Source organism: Zeus faber (assembly GCF_960531495.2).
Source record: "Zeus faber genome assembly, chromosome: 1".
NCBI classification, from domain to species: domain Eukaryota; kingdom Metazoa; phylum Chordata; class Actinopteri; order Zeiformes; family Zeidae; genus Zeus; species Zeus faber.
This window is the reverse complement of record NC_137193.1, coordinates 33679039-33696932: the sequence shown is the minus strand read 5'-3', so window position 1 is coordinate 33696932 and position 17894 is coordinate 33679039. Positions and strand designations below refer to the sequence as shown.

The window sequence follows — 17894 nt, the reverse complement described above, 5'->3', positions numbered from 1 at the left end:
ACTCTCTTTCCGTCACTCTGCCAGGCTAAACATTTGTCTTTCCATTCAGGGTTGAATTTGTATGCTGTTGGGCTGGGTTCCTGGTGGCAGCCTGATAGTGGAGAGGGTGATGGTGGTGTGGGTACAAAGTCCATGTCAGCCCTCTCTTCATTTTCCATCTAATTTCTTGTGTAAAGGAGCCATTATGAGGCATTATTCCCAAATGGCTACTGAACGCAAGCAATGAATTTTGAAATGTCTAATGTCTAGTCCTAATATAAGTATAGAGTACAGTCCTGATGCCTTCCAAAACCACAGAAACGTGTACTGTAACACACTGCACTGATGCCCTAGGCCAGCGGTCAGGAACCTATGGCTCGCGAGGCAATTATGGCTCTTTCGATGACGGTATATGGCTCGCAGACAATTTGGAGCTTAAATTTTTCATCACAATTAACAAGTAATAAATAATTTTTCTGTGTCATTTTAAAGTAAAACAGGTAAGAAAAATTGAAATTGAAAATAAAACTCTAAATATAAATGTGGCAGACAAAGGGGCATAGTCAAGCACCGGCTGCAGACCACAGAAAGACTCCGGGACGCCTTTTACTCTGCTCAGGCGCCACTTGTGGGAGTCTCTGCGCACAGGTAAGGGGTTAGGGAGGGAGATGGAGTCTCTCTGGCCGTGGTGTGCAGACATGGCGAGAGTTTTATTGTTCATTTCAAAATGCAGCAGGCATTTAGTTGAATTCAATTTTATTAAATATTATATGGCTCACAAGGAATTACATTTAGGTATATTTTATGGCTCTCCCAGCCAAAAAGGTTCCTGACCCCTGCCCTAGGCCCTGGTGAGATTGGCCAGGAGACTGTTTATTTAGCCTCTATTTATTTATTTATTAAGACTCTATTGAGTTGACATGGAGAGTCCTGAATCAAGATGAGCCACTTTTCCTTTAGTCTAATTGTCAGCCTGGGAGCTGTAATCAATGAGGCAATTTACATAATGGCAGGTTGCAAAGAACAAATGGTGCCACCTGGTTTAGCATCAAAGCTTTTGGCTAAGAAGAAATTCCTGTCACCGTCGCCTCTCTATCAGTACTGTAGCAAGCTTCTGCGCAGGACTCCACTATTTTGGCTATATTTAATAATCATAATAATAATAATAGCAACCAACTAGGGTACTTCCTGAAGCTTTAATGGGCAGAGGAAAAAGTCTATACATAGTGCATTTACGTGAGGGTTGAGTGGGAGTGAAGGTAATAGAATGACACAGAACAACTTTTCCAACACACAAAAAATAATGTTTCAAAAGAATTAACCCTACACATTCTGCCTCGTCTTAATAAACCTACGTTATTACGGAGCAAATTGTGCATGCTTAATCATAACAAAAAAGCATGAAATTATGCGTCCACATTTGGTAAAGCCACCTATGATGTACAGTGATGAAAACTTTGATGAGAAGTTGTTAATTATGCACCTTTTAATACTAAAGTAATATAAATAATCTAAAAATTAATAACTTTTAATCCAACTAAAAAACAACAAAACAAAAAACTCTGACCAACTAACCCCAACTAAGTGTTGGGAATAGTTGAATTTCTTATTGCTGGATAGTTGCTGGATCATTTCTTGTCAAACTTTTTGACCCCCGATTCATCTGTTTTCGGATGACAAGTATAAGGGTTTTGGTTTGTTTGCCATAGTGCCATACCAGTTTTGTCCAGCAGAGAAAAAGCATCAAAAGCATCATCCAAAGCTTAAAGGCATGACGGACAACTTGTATTTCACTTCAGTGAACTGTGTCTAAGCACTCTCGATTGGGGCCCCTCTTGTTGAAACTCTCACTCCCTGTTAACTGGTGCCACTGCAGTTTCTCTTTTGACAATTAAATGAGTTGGCACATATACCCCTTTCCTACTGCACCAAAAACCCGGTAACACCCGCTAACATCCAACATTTTTCCAGATTTGTGTTCCTTTGTGGGTTTTTTTTATCTCTCAACGTATTTTCAAAACCGAGTTTGATTTATAAATAGTAGAAAAATGTTAAACCGTGGAGTTCAATTTTCCGATTACATTATATGTAGAAACACGGTTCACTTACTGAGACGCTAAATAGGGCTGAACAACGCCGATTGATGGGTTCCTTTAAAGCGAGAGTCCAAGTGAAGATCATTCCTCCGTATTCCATGTGATGTGAAGTCACAATGTGAAAGCGTTTTGGTAGCGTTCAACCTCTAAATCGTACTACTTTTACACACACACAGAGACATCATTGTGGAGGGGGCGTGTACCAATGTGTACCAACATCTACCATCGAAGAAGAAATCCTGATGTCACTGACTTCACTTCCTTAAACAAGACAAGGATCCGGTTTCACTTTTGTCTCCTTGTTAATGTTATTGATTACGAGAAGTAGGTGGAGGAAGATCTAAATCATACCACGGATCTTAATCTGACCAGTGCAATAGATCCAAGACAGTGGAAGCAGCGCGTATTGGACTTAATTTTTCGCAATGATAGTCAGTTCTCCCACAGCGACGCTGAGAACGACAGCGATGCTGAATCTGATATTATCCCGGACATGGAGAACACTTCAAACAGCGGATTTCAACCTGAATGTGATGATGAAACTGGATATTTTCAACAACCACCGGAGGAGAGGAGGAGATACGCCCGTTGTTGTGACAACGGAAGCAGTTGATGACGTGATGAAGTTCGTTTGGGTTGGTGATTGGCAGATTTTCAGATTTCAGATTCCGGAGACTCATATTATTGATAGACTCTACATTTTGTTGTGTTGTCCGTACTTTTAAACTCCAAAATAATTACACTTTTATAACATGAATATTCTTACTGTTAAATAAAAGCTTTTTTTTTTTAAACAAAAATAGTCGTCTGTTGATGACACTGTTCAACATTCCCTCAAAACACATGAACAAAGCAGTGATTGCCACATTCAGCAGTATGTTAATCAGCCATGTGGATTTGTTTGTCCGCCAACCCCATTTTGCATTCTGGGAGCTGGCTGAATGAACCCAGTGTGGGGGAAACTTTGGAGGTGATTATCTCAGAATCACAGTTTACCACACCCTTGTCATTAACAAGTCATAGCTTTAAAAATATTTGCTTGATTTGCACATGACACCTTGTCTGGAAGCTCTGATTCTCCACTTTCAAATGATGTGAAAAATTACAAAAAAGTCGAAAGCCGCCAAATGACCCTAAAGTATGCGGTGGGTCACAAATGACCCTTAACCACCTTGTTCCAACATGCCAGAGGCAAATGACCCTAAAGTATGCGGTGGGTCACAAATGACCTGGTAACAGACACAGGTTTTATTCGGCTTCAACTACAATAGGCTCTGCAGCGATGACGCACGTTGAAGTTCTGTACGCTGGCACATTAATAGACAGGAATATCCGTGTATCATTCCATCATTTCATATCCCATATAGAATCCAAAATCAAAAGTGTGGGGATTGCACTGTTTTATTCCCTCTACTGTTTTATTCCCAATCACTCTAGAACCATGACACGCTCCTTTTCCGACGTGTTTGTGACGTCGAATGTGACGCACCAGAAAAAAAATGCATTTCTCCTGGCAATGGGCAGGGTGTCAATCACTTATTTTTAGCGGGTTTAATCCAGTCTCACCAATGTGTGAAAGTCCAGAGAATTTTGTTTAGGCAAACGGCTGCCTTCTTATCAACCTACTGTACACCTGTCGGGTCAATAGTTCAGTTAACCATTTATTGTCAAACAGCCTATTTCAATCGTTAATTTCGGAATTTTTAAATAGGCTTTCAACGAGAATGTTTTGTAATTACGGTTGGAACAACCCCTAATATTAGTTCCATCCATTCGGTTACTTGTTTTGCCCAACTAAACACATGACATGTTTCAAACAAGTTTAGAGTATAACCAGGCTGTGTTGATAACAAATCACAGATAAAGAGCACTGCTCACAGTTGCTAAGGATGAAGAGGACACCATGAGGAGCAATGAGCTATGTGTGTTTATAGCACCCTGTATCTGGGACAGCTTTTAGTGTTGCTTGCAGCTTTTAGGCATAAAAGTTATCTAAATTTGTTCTATTTTTTCCTCTTACATTTTGTACTGCAAATTCAAATCCGTCAATAATGAAAGGTGTCAATGAGTGTCCTTGTCCAATTCACGACGGCCTGCTTCAAAACTCAAAGCAAATGCTCTTGTACGTGTTGGGAATCAAATCCTTGTGGCATTGAACGTGAGGTGTAACTGGTTCAACCAAAACAATAACTCAAACAGAGAGATTAACAGGCTTTTCTTTCTGTAGCGCCAATTATTGTCATAATGACAGGAAATTTGTATCTCATGATAAACTCTGCTTTTGATAAAAGAGCTTCCACAACTGAAATAATCTCGTCAACTTGAACTTCAAATAACACAGCATTTGTATGAAAAGCATTTTCTATGTTATTGGCTCTAAAATATATATAAATACATAATACAAATAATAATAATAAAATGTTTACTGTATGTCTGGCTACCAAGTACAGGTACTCCTCACCTAATGAGCGAGTTCCGTTCCTTGGACCAGGTTGTTAAGCAAATTGGTCAATAAGCGAGGACCTGTGTTATTTCACGGTAAGGGGGCATGGCCATTGCGAAAGCTAGTGAAGTGAATACTGACAGACTGCGAGAACGAGACTAAGACTGAGAACGGTGATGAGCTGAGATGTATACAGTGTATATAGTATAAAGTATATAGTGTATGTAATATATATAGTATATAAAGGGTGATGCGCGATGAGATGCTTGACGTTGAGACGTCGCGCACACAATGGTATTGTATGCAGCGCAAAAATCCAGACTGGTCAGAGAGCTGGCCGTAAGTCTGAACGGTCTTTAAACAGGTAGGTGGTCAAATGAGGAGTACCTGTAATTATCATAACTGTTATTTCGACAGGTTATTCTGCACATTAGATTAAGCCAGAGACATTTAGGTACCTAATGTTACATCTTAATTATGTTAAATCTTAAAGCTGACCTATTATACTCCTTTTCACCATATGTGACCCACCGCAGACTTTAGGGTCATTTGGCGGCTTTTGAAAAATATATTTTTTCTTTCGCATCAGTTCCAATCAATAATATCAGTCTCAGAAAATCTGAAGATCTGTCACCAACCTCAACAGACTTCATCACATCATCAACTTCTTCCGTTGTAACAACAACGGGCGTATCGTCGGTCTCCTACCGTGGTTCCTCAAAATATTCAGTTTCATCGTCACATTCAGGTTGAATGATGAATGGTTGAAATTCGCTATTTGAAATGTTCTCCAAGTCCGGAGTAATATTAGATTGAGCAGCGCCGTCGATCTCTGTGTCGCTGTCGGAGAACTGACTGTCATCGCGGAAAATGTAGTCCAGAACTAGCTTCTTACACTGACTTGGATCTATCGCACTGGTCAGATTAAGGTCCGAGATATGATTCAGAGCTTCCGCCTTCTCGTAATCCATGACGATACAGAGAAGAAAGTTTTCACATTAAAGTGAGACCGAAACACCCTCATTCTGCGCTTTAACCGTCTGTTTGCTGAACTTGGTTCTGTTAGCCAATGGGGTTTGAGCTTTACTCCGGGCATTGTTGTATTTCTCTGCAAGATTTCACTGATTTCACTTTATCAGAACACTCAAATCTGTTTCTAACCAAATTGAGAGCAGAAATAAGCAATCCATTTGCTGAATCTTCACTCATATTAGATCTACAAGGCCTCATTTAAAGTTCGTTACGACTTTCACCAGAGAAGTGCGGACCTTGGTGGCCTGCGGGACATGCCAGGGCTTGGGGCTTTTTTGTTTCATTCAATTACAGAAACATCGCAAAATTCAGCAGAATTGTCCTTATAGAATTAATACATCTACGGTTTTGTTCGGAGTAACAGTACAGTCCTACAGTACCGTGAAAACACACACTCACACACACACACACACACACACACACACACACACACACACACACACACACACACACAAAAACACAATAAATACTTACATTTCCCATTTCTGCAGTTTTGTCACGGACAGTTGGTTTAAATTCCTCTTTCTTTTAAAAAATGTGTGGTGGTCTCTGCAGCCAACAACAGAGCACTTCACATGATTAGCTCTTAGCTTCGGTCCCGCTCCAGGCGTGGGTGGAGTTACTCAGATGGAGGGCGGTTCTAATTCTACTGAAGGGACGTATATTACTGCGATGATGTATATTAAGGGCAGCAAACCTGAACGGCTTGTTTTAGGTCATGTTTTCTGAAATAGGCAGCTCACAAAAACCTGACTGGGTTGTCTTGTTTAGCCATTTGTGTTTTAGTAGGACCATCAGAGACCCAAATGTATGTGCAACAAGCACTCAAAAAGTGAGTTTTGCATAAGAGGTGCCCCTGAATAAATGGGCAGCTATTTTTTATTTAGACAAGCTTGCATAGAAGCTATTGTTAGCTACAAGGAGAGGAGAAAGGTATTAGCTACTATTAAGGTCTGTTTAAATATTATTTTTGTATTTACATGCTTGCTATACAAAGTTATTAACTCTACCACACTCCACCACATGTTCCAAAACAAAACAATCTGATTTAAATTCATTGTTTTGAATGTCAGTCCTGATGTAGGACGGGAAACACAGCAGGGGAAGGCACAACAAAATAAATGAGGGAGCAACAGAGATGCAAAAATAACAGCAGTGGAGAGACATAAATTATAGGGACAGATTTAGAAATACTGATGATTCCGATATTAACATTTTAAGTAGAAAGACTATGGAAATGATGAGGAAATCCTGTTTTCTCTTTTTTTGACCTTTTTCTGACGTTTGCATTTATCACTGACATCCACTTCCCTTACAAGGATACTGATGGGTGAATGAAAAGTAGACATCATGTTATTCAGTTACAGTTATGAATTCATTAGTCTGATGCAGATTTTTGACGAGCAGGCTATATAGTATAGTAGTAGGGTATCTAATGAGCACCCAACAGAGCTGCAAAGGCATTAAAAGCATCCAGTTGGACTAATGATTTTAGCCACTGGGGAAATGCTTGGAGTACACCCGTAATTGAGCCTGTGATAGTCTTGGCAGCCCTGATAAAGGCATCCTAATGGCATGAGACAAATTAACTGCCTCAAAAAACAGCTTGGCTTGCACGGGCCAAAGTAGAACTCTAAGGTCGCTTTCACAGAAATGGTTATGAAATGGAGAATTACTGGACACATCGAGGAGACGGTTAATAATTGAAATAGTTAAATTGTTCCTTGTGTGTTCTTGGTGGACAATGCAGTGCTCTGATGCAAGAGTAGAGAATACCCGCCTTAAAGAAATACTATGTAACTTGTTTATCTTAAAATAATAGCTTCTAAATAATTTTGATGGTACACTGACTTGTACTGTAATACGGAGAATGGCACCTCTTTCATTCCCACCCACCCTCCCAAAAACACCTGTTCTTGCACGATATAACTTCTTCGTTCGGGTATGAAACAGCGGGAAAAGTGCTTAACGGGACCATGTCACTTCCTTGATGTTTAGCTCTTGCGCCACAAGGTTTGTTTCACCCTCTGACTCGCGTGTGTAAGCTGATCTGCCAGGCCAAGCACATCTGGTACCTACACCAGTAGTAGGGGGCCGATCCCCGGACCCTCTCTCCCCACGGCTCCCCCTCTCTCCCCGGTCCCAGTCTGTGCCTCCGGCACGCGGCAAGCTCTGTGCAAGGGCCGCTGTAACCTAGGTGTACATTATATTTGCGTTTGTAACATAGATCGTTATCGAAACGTGACCGATAACGTTCAAACTTCTCAGGTAAATTATTTTCGGGCACCGGACCAAGTTTTACGACAGTGTTTTAAAAGTGTAATTGCACTCGGAAACTTTATGGGCGCCAAATCCCAAAAGTTATATACTGCCGCTTTAATTATGGGTCTTCCCAAACTAACACCCCCATTTAGCGCTGAAGCCGAGGCTTGTGACACATCCGTTTGGATTTTATATTTCCCCCGTGGCAGGTGGCACATATGAAGTGCCAAGATCTGAGGAGATCAGTGCATCATCAGTGAAGTGATTACTTTCGATCCTCCCATTTTTGCCTCAATAGGCGCTTTTGCAGTCACGCTTGAGCCACTGTGTCACTCCACCTCGCAGGAAGGCAGAAAGATGCCCAACTGACGAATCAAAACGCTGGCTGACCCCAGGGGAGAAGCCAAGTAAACAGCCACAGTAAATCAAAAGATGTTTTGCGAGGATGATCGCAGATGGTGCAGCATCACGGAGGGCTGCCGCAAACTCCACCGCACATCCCCAAACAAATCTGCCTTTCCCAGGGTGTCATCAACACTTTTACAAAATGGCCCACATTCCATAAAGAATGCAAATATAAAACATGGCTTGAGACTCCTCCAGAGGGTTTATACGCAAACTTGTGAGGTATTTGCAGTAGATGTGCACAAGCCAAATAGCTGCGATTGATAGACCAATTCAAAATGATTGTTCCTTTTTTTTAAGGATAAAATTGCCTCGTTGACCCGATAGTCTTTGCTTTATTTATAGAAAAAAGAGCAAGTGTGCGATGGACCAGAGGATTTAAATAAAATGGTAGAATGAAGCTGAAAGAGGAAAAACACACGCACGCAAAGAGGCCTTGTGGGCCAAGACTTACCCCACTGCAGAGGAGCCAGCTGCAGGTGCTCCAGGACCAGCTGGTTGAGCACTCCCTCCACACTGGCCTCTCCATGGCGCCTCAGAGAAGGGTGGGGCAGTGGTTAAGGACCGGAGCATGGAGAAGCTTGGAACATTAAATGGCATGTAAGCATGGCTGTACAAACACAGTCTGATGGTCGGGGATGTGAAAAAGCAACACACCAAACGTGTGTTGCTTTTTGCACAGCCACAAAACTATCATATAACCATTCCTAATAATTGGTAAAAGTAATATGTACTGTATCTGATTGCAGTTCAGACAAAAAAATATTTATTTGTTTTAACCATTTGCACTTGCATCCCATGGCCCATCATCACATTTTCCTGCAATGCCTTCAACTGTTCACGTCTTTTGTGTTTGTAAGCCCACTTTTTTTCATTTTACAAGCCTGCAGCTGACATAAACATTTACATTTATTCATTGAGTAGACACTTTTGTCCAAAGGGACTTTCATGAGAGGCGTAACACAATCAAAGCATACATCAACCGAGGCAACCTCGAATTTGAGTGCCTGAGCACCTGTTTCTAAATTCAACCAGATACAAGTGCAAGATCCTCGAAGGAACCAGAACAAAAGTTGGTGGGGTGTATGACTATGGGACCCTCGAAGTTTACTGTTGAGCTCCCAGGGGTGGGGGGTGTTGGGAGAGATAAAGCGATTGCCAGCAGACTCGATGTCAACGGCTTCCATGGTTACCACGATTATTGAGTCAAAAGTCACAACATATGACTACATTTTCCTGGTGGCATCTCTTGTTATGCCTTTTCCCCCAGCCCCACCAGAATTGAGCATGTTTTCGAAAGCTGGGAAGACGGTGCTGAAAGGTCTTTGCGTCCACACAAAAACAAATCGTACGATGCCTTTTCATTGTCTCCTTTGACCGCGCTGCCTTCACAGAAGCGTGGCTGCGTTGCTCGATCCCAAACAGTAGAAATCGATCTAGTGTGGTCCCTCTTTATCCAACTAATAACCTGCCGAATCAATCCAAATGGTGGCCTCGATTTAATGGGAGAGTTGTGTCGATGGAGTGCTGTGAGATGGAGGATGAAATTTGCGTTTTTTGACAATATCTGAGTCTTTTTTAAAGCAATCCCAAAGCATAAAATGTAATTAGAAATTCTGAAAGTCTTAACAATTAAAGTCCTTTAACAGAAACGCTTTCTGAGCCATAACGTTGGGTAATTATCAGTACGATTATGCAAAAGGCCGCGCACAACCGCTGGGAAATAAACACAGCATCTCTAAACGTCTTCCCAAACACACAACCTATAATCATTTCAATGCAGGAATTTCTATGCTAATGCAACGTTTAATGGGGTGCACCATAAAGGCAGTTAATGGGAGGTATTTCTTTTGTGTATTGTGTGTGGGGTGGGGGTAGCAAATGATCATAACTAATTCAGTGTACTGTATATAGCTAGATTCCTTGGGGGAAAACTTCAGAAATGTTTGTTTTTAATTCAGTCAAAGGCTGATATTAACATCAAGTCAATCATGCAACGCAGGCTCAGTGTAAAAAGCCATTTTGGCTTTTGTCTAGCCAAGCCAATTAAGTAAACTCCCAGCATCACTGTCTCGTAGCTTCCACTAATATTAATAGTAGAAAACTGAACTCTCCTGTCGCGAGATAAAGAGAAAGAAATTGCCCTTGACTGAGATAAAAACCGCAAGGTGAGGGAATTTAGCAAACCAGGGATCTGATTTTCTCCTGAAATAAATGGAATTGTCTAGAATAGTTCACTTCACATTATTCAGTGGGGTAGAATACTTTGAGACAAAAGTCTATCTAATGACCAATATTGCAATTGAATTTACTATATGAGTAAAACTTATATTATGAATGAATCCAATCTAGAAAAGTATACAAGTATCCTCTAGAGAATAGGAAGATACAGTATAGGCATTGATAGATTTACATTTTTTTATTATTTTCTGTAATTGAGTTGACATTTAAATTCCTTCAAATCCCGATTGTGCTGTGAAATCGATAAATCGTTTTCAGCAAATGCTGCTGTAACTATCTCACTTAGACAAAAACGCTAACTCTAGGGATTTATTTCATTAATACAGCAAACATTTGAGACCCTATGCTGTTAAATAAGATATTTCAAGAATATAACGTTCAGTTGACGGGATTTTTTAAGACTTGGGTCTCTAAAGACTTCAGTCTTTCATGATTTATTTTCTAGTTTGAAGAAGTCGAATCAAGGAAAATTATCTCAGCACAATGTCATATAATTTAGCGTTATTTAAGAAGTTGGCTCAATTGGGTTTGATTCAATTTTTTTTCCTTATTTTTGGACATTGAGTTATACAATGTTCTACACCTATCCCTGACTCAAATGAAAATACTGTGGCTCATTGAGTCAATTGTTTTATGCAAAATACAACATGGATTACAAAATGGAGCCTCCAAATATTCGGCAAAAAAAAACACCACTTGAACAATGTCTTCAACACTGACATTTAGCTGTCTGACGTATCAGCGGGTTGTAGTGTATGTCTTTTGTAACTTAGCTCTCGGGGGTCAACAGCCACGTCTATCCCAGTCGTAACCCACTGTAGTAATAAAACAGCCGCGATAAAAGGGCACGTTAAAAAATGTTTTAACGCAGAATCAAAAGACAAATATTACCGTTGCGCAGCTATTATCCCAGATTACATGTCCCAATGAGGAGATCACAGATTTTTATTTTAACATTCATGCCGCTGACATTTGGTGGAATGGATGAATTGAGAGCAGGGGCAAACGCCAAACTGTTGTCTATTAACCTTTGAAGAAGATTATGCCTGCAAAGAGAGGAAGGGAAACCAGAGACAGAGAGAGAGAGAGAGAGAGAGAGAGAGAGAGAGAGAGAGAGAGAGAGAGCAACAAACAGCTGAATTTGCAAAAAATAGATCTGCATTGTCACATCTGCTTAGACAGATTTTCCGGTGCCAGTGAGTTTTAAGGGAAGGAGTGATTGAAGTCACCACTTGTAAATGTCACTGCCTGTCACTGCTGATTCCCAGGGGGTCCAGTCCTATGCTGACGTGGCTTTACACACTTTGCACTGCACTACAGGCAAAAATAATATAGCATTGTTATCATTATTATTATATTGAGAATTCTAGGAATTTTGAAATCGAAAACTATCTGGAACACAAACCTACGAACCAAGGTTTGAGTCTTGTTTGAACCGCTATGTCACAAACACCTTGTGATTGAAGTTTCATCCAAATCGATCCACATACGGAGCAGATATTTGTGAGAAACCGACCAAATTTGATCAATATCACAGACGCGATAAAATGCATTTCACGGCAAAATGTCCAACCGGGCTTAAACTATATGGAACACAAAACTTCGGCAGAACCTACGAACATAGTCAAGCTGTCGTTTACACTGGTATGTCACAATGATCTCGTAGTTTAAATTACATCCATATCGATTCACATACAGAGCAGATATCAGTGAAAAACTGAACAAATTTGACCTGAAATATTCAGCTAGCTCTTGCTTAACTGAAATGCCCACTATTTGTAAACACAATAAATGAGATAAGATTTACAGTGAGACACTTTATGAAGTCATCATACTATTTATTATAAATGTACAGAATCTGATTGAGAATGTCCAGTCGGACTGCGTCGAGTGTGCGGCAAAGACTCGGTCACTCTGTAGTGGTTCGACGTTACCAACTTTTGATTTACATGTGTATTTGCATATCTTCTTACCAGGTAGATGTCAGTAGATCTGTTTGATTGATATTTCATCTCCGTGGTCCCCATTACTTTGCCGGATTAATGAAAAATACAATAGTAGTGTACAAAACTCGTCACCATGTCAAGTACAAGCCACTGGAATGTGGGACTGAGTGGTGCGTTCAAGATCCAGTGAGGCATCAGAAAAATGGAAGCCGTGCAATGGTAATTACCCACAGAAATACCACAATGTTTTTGTATTTCATGGCAACATAACTTACTGAAAATGTAATCCAAGGAAAAAAAGTCAACACATTTTCATGAATTTAACTGTTACGTAAATCGACGTGAATACGTCATAATCTATGTTCACAAGACTTACCCTCACTGAGACTCACGATGTACTGCAACAAGGGGAGTTATAACAATGAAAAGATGTAGTTTAAAGTAAAATTATTTGACGTGTGATCTTCATAAATACTGTGATATATGCTTGATTATTTTGTCCGGCTCTTTTGGACAACTGTTTGATAAAACAATTATCTGACCTGTTTTGTAATTTCTTGTCCAACTTTCCACATTATTCTGTTTTATAACTTACAAACAATATTAAGACTGTAAACTCAGCTATTGATAACTATTATTTAGAACGGACCTATCTCATACTCCTATGTCACATTACAACTTAAAATCAATGGTTGACATCTGGTTGAAATGGAAATGCTTCATACGTAATGCCATGAAAGTTGGATTCGGGAAATTACATGGACGTAACCATGTTTATATGGTTATATGTTTTGGTTATATGTCCAGGAAATTTCGCTGCTTTGAACAAAAAACTAAAAATGTTACACATGCCTAAAACAAATAAACTGGACCCTGTGTATTGCTGCCTGTAGCTATATTTATTATTATTATTATTATTATTATTATTATTATTATTATTAATAATAATAACAATAATAATAATAATATTACATATAGCATGTCGGTAAAGCTAGCACTATACAATTACATTATTACAAATATCACAGCATGGCATTATTATAGCTCATTCTTATCATTAAGTTATTTGTATCATTATAGCCTTTGAGCTTTAAACTATATAGCATATGGACAAAACACTGTTACTTTATATTGCATACTACTGTATGTCTACTACATATATCATATTATTATGATATTACTGCAAAACCTGGTGTGAGATATCAACAGTATCAACCTCTCCTCCCAATGTAATGAGAATCTGTAATAGAGTGTTGCTCCTGATGTTTGAGCCCTTTAATTTCTATTCTTGTTTATCTTTGCTTATGTAAGCCCTCCAAATTTCCATGAATAAAGGGCAATTGGATGCACCCTAATCTAGACGAAAGCTGCCCCATCTTATCTAATGCGCTCTAATAGAGTTTAGTCCAAACAAGTCTCATTCACCTTGGCAATTCCAATTTAATTGGACTTGTGTGCAGGCCGGCGTCCTTGCCTTGTGGCTGAGGTGGCCTAAGCATCGGGGCCACTTGGTGGTTTCGGGGGTAGTCTGAGGGGAGGCAGAATAAACTTCACCTTGACACTATCTTCGCGAATAAAGTAAGCTCTGCAAACTGTGGTGCGGGGGGCATAGCATGCCTCATCTTGGCTCTATTCTCTCTGCCTCGGCGCCTGCAGGTTGGCATCCCGCTCTGTGACTGGAGTATTTATAGATGGCTCCTGTCGTCATTGCAGAAGGAATACAACTGTAGGCAGACAGTTATTTGTGTATTACTGTGCTGGCGGCCAGGGGTGTTGAGTGACATCGGATAAACCATTCTACAAAAGAACACGCACACATTTTGCTATTAATTCCTTTGAAATCCAGACGTAAAGAAATTCCACACATAAGAGAAGGTTCCATTTGACCATTTGACACCTTCGTTCAGAAAAGAAAGAAAAGGACAATTGTCTCATCAAGGGATTTTAACAATGTAGCCCGATGTTACAGTCAGATGAAATGCTGCATAATTAAAAAATAAATAAAACAATCCCAAATTTGTAAGACAGGACCTCAAGTTGAACTCCAACTGAGCGTACAGGCGGTGTCAGTCTGCTTTTCTTTGTGTTGAATGAGGCAGCCTCAGCGTGACCGCAGAGAATTCATTTGTAATGTCACTTGCTATCTTTATTCTTGTCCCCACACTGCTGCCCTAAGGGTTTGTAGATAAAACAAACACACATAACGATTGGGAGTGTTTATGCACTAATAAAAACAGAAAATATGACGCAGGTTCAACGACTCAGAGGCTGGATTAATAATTAATTGCACACCTTCTTCATCAACAGCTTGACAGGCAATTCTCAATAACAAAATAAAACAGTTTGTGCCTTGATAATTGCCACTTCACTCTTAAGGGTTATAATGAGGTGCTCTCCATGCTGACTAGAAGAATTAAATAATTTTATACTGAATAATATCAATATTAATGAATATATACATACAAACAGTATACATATATACACACACACACACACACACACACACACACACACACACACACACACACACAGACATTTTATATGTAAAGTTAGAAATTAATATTACTAATAGAACACTGTATGGGTAAATATGTATGTATGTATGAGTCGCAAACCCCAACAAACATGTCTTTTAGAGATGTTTCATCATTACTGTATAGTCATGGCTTTAATAGTTAAGCAATTGTTGTGTGTGTAAATTAGTGAAATCTTTTTCATACAAGCTTGATTCTTGATTTAACACTTGTTTGATCCTAAGGGCGGTGTTCTTTTGGAAATCAGGCACAACTGTCAAAAACCTCAGACTAAATTGGAATTTTTAACATATGATGGAAATTGAGATAGAGACAGAGAAAGGTGAAGGAGGCTTTAACCAGTCGACACGGCAGCCGACTGTCAACGATTAGGGTGAAAGGACATTCTGGATGGACAGCACAGCCTGAGCTGGACTGTGTGCCACAATAAACACACATTCACAGTTATAAAACACACACACACACACACACACACACACACACACACACGCACACACACACCACTCAGAGCAGCGAGTACTTGGCCATAGCCTTTCTCATTTGTCACTATAGTGGGACAAAGTTCTTGGTCGCCAGAGGGCCTGCAGATGCGGGATCCAGATGTCCCCTATATCAATGATCTGACATGCTGTCTATAACACAACACTTAAAAACGCAATCCCCTTCTACCTCCACTCTGTGGTAAGGTATTAGGGTACAGCAGATGAGATTGGTCGAGCTGAAACAATGCGCGCTCTGTCAGAGGTATAAAAAGGTGTCACTAATTTGCTGTGGCTGGCTGCAGTTTAATGAAAGTGAATATAGCTCAAGCGTGCTTGCAGAAAGTAAAAGGATATGATGGTCCAGCAGATGCCCAGCTTGCTGTTGATCTGGCTTCCCTGGGCGTGCTGTCGCTCCTCCTCCAGCTGTTTGGCATTGGTGAATCGCAGCGAGTCTTGCTCTCTAGCGGGCAGGCTTTCAAAGTCAAACTTGTCCACCTGGATGGCCATCCTGCAACAGGAGATTAATCATATTCCAGTGTATTATATTTTATACATATAACATATGTGTGTATAAATATATACACACACACACACACACACATACATATATATATATATATATATATATATATATATATATATATATATATATATATATACATACACACACACACACACACACACACACACACACACACACACACACAGTATCAAAAAACAGTATATACTGTATATATATCGAGTATATACTTTATATATACACCGATCGGCCACAACATTAACACCACTGACAGGCGAAGTGAATATCATTGCAATGGCACCTGGCAAGGGGTGGAATATATTCGAACATTCTGTTCTTTTAGTTGATAGGTTGGAAGCAGGAAAAATGGAAAAGCATAAGGATCTGCAGTGATGCGTACCTATCAAAAGCGGTCCAAAGAAGGACAGCTGGTGAACCGACGACAGGGTCATGGGCGCCCATGTGATCGATGATGTGCGTGGGGAGCGAAGTCTAACCCTGTCTGGTCCGATCCCATAGAAGAGCAACTGTAGCACAAATTGCTGAAAAAGTTCATGCTGGCTATGAAGAAAGAAAGGTGTCAGAACACACAGTGCATCGCAGCTTGATGCTTTCAGGGCTGCGTAGACGCAGACCGGTCAGAGTGCCCATGCTGACCCCTGTCCACCACTGATCCAATCCAACCGATCATCGGTGGGATGTGCTGGAACAACAAGCCTGATGTATGGGGGCCCCACCTCACAACCTATAGGACTTAAAGATCTGCTGCTAACGTCTTGGTGCCAGATACCACAGGAGACCTTCAGAGCTCTTGTGGAGCTGTTTTGGCGGCATAAGGGGAAGCTACACAATACTAGTGGTGGTTTTAATGTTGTGGCTGATTGTTGTACAGGCAGTCCCCAACGCCCGACTTACAAATGCCCATACTTACCTCCGTAAAGCCTAAAATTGGTTACATACAATGGTTCATACTAACAACAACTACTTTGCATGACGCTCAAAATACTGCGCGTCTTCAGTGGTTCGTCGGCACGAGGGAGAACAATGCCACATCGTTGTCGCTCTCTTTCTCAACTATAAATGTATATGTACAGTATGTGACAAATAAACCTCTTGAATCTTGAAAATACTGTACTTTACTGTAGTTACAATTATCATCATTATTATAACTGTATTACTATATTTAAGATGTTTTGGGCAAAATATGTACTATATACTGTACTAAGACAAACATCTGACTAATTGATGTAACTGTTTTGACTTCCATACAAATTCAACTTACAGACTTTGTTCATAAGCCGGGGACTGCCTGTACATTATATGTCTATGATTGAATTGCACTGTTTTTTGGTTGCAGTTTTTAAAAACGTTTTATCCTATCTTATCTTGTATATACAGTATACCATCTATCAGAGTTTGCTCTGGGATTTTGGCAAGGACAATTTTGTCAGGCAAATTCTATGAATATCGGTCAATCGGGTTTCGCTGCTTGGCAGTAGGCATGTGCATTTAATGATATGCAACACATATACAGTAAGAGCATAATCTTCTATTTTGGACTGAAAATAATTGAAAACCAAAATATATAAATATATACTATAGCTAAGCCTAAAAACAAAAGCACTAATGTGTGTGTGTGTGTGTGTGTGTGTGTGTGTGTGTGTGTGTGTGTGTGTGTGTGTGTGTGTGTGTCTGCTTTGCCAGGTGAGCTTTCACTGTAAGTTCCAGTGTGATGGAGTACTTTATTTGTAGCACCAGTGAGCAGGGCGGTGTATCACACATTCATCCAAAATCACATCCAAAATCTCATGACATTTTTTTTTTTTAATCAAGTTAGATAGAGAATTCATAGAATTAATAAATTATAGCTTTCAAAGATATTTTATTTCATCCCCGATGCTCACAGCCAAAGCTGAAGTGGCTATATCTGTCTCGCAAGGCAACATAATAAACA

At 40.0% G+C, this 17894-nt stretch overlaps 1 protein-coding gene across 2 annotated transcripts in view; it reads right to left on the bottom strand.

Annotated features, from left to right (window-relative positions):
- The window catches only part of trappc9 (trafficking protein particle complex subunit 9), a 243905-nt gene that overhangs the window by 58029 nt on the left and 167982 nt on the right, over window positions 1–17894 (bottom strand). For both annotated transcript variants that reach the window (XM_080017647.1, XM_080017648.1), the window contains 2 exons: window positions 15776–15928; window positions 8672–8763 (listed from right to left, as the gene is read on the bottom strand). In XM_080017647.1, the coding sequence (XP_079873773.1) occupies window positions 8672–8763; window positions 15776–15928 (245 nt within the window). The remainder of the gene's footprint in view (window positions 1–8671; window positions 8764–15775; window positions 15929–17894) is intronic.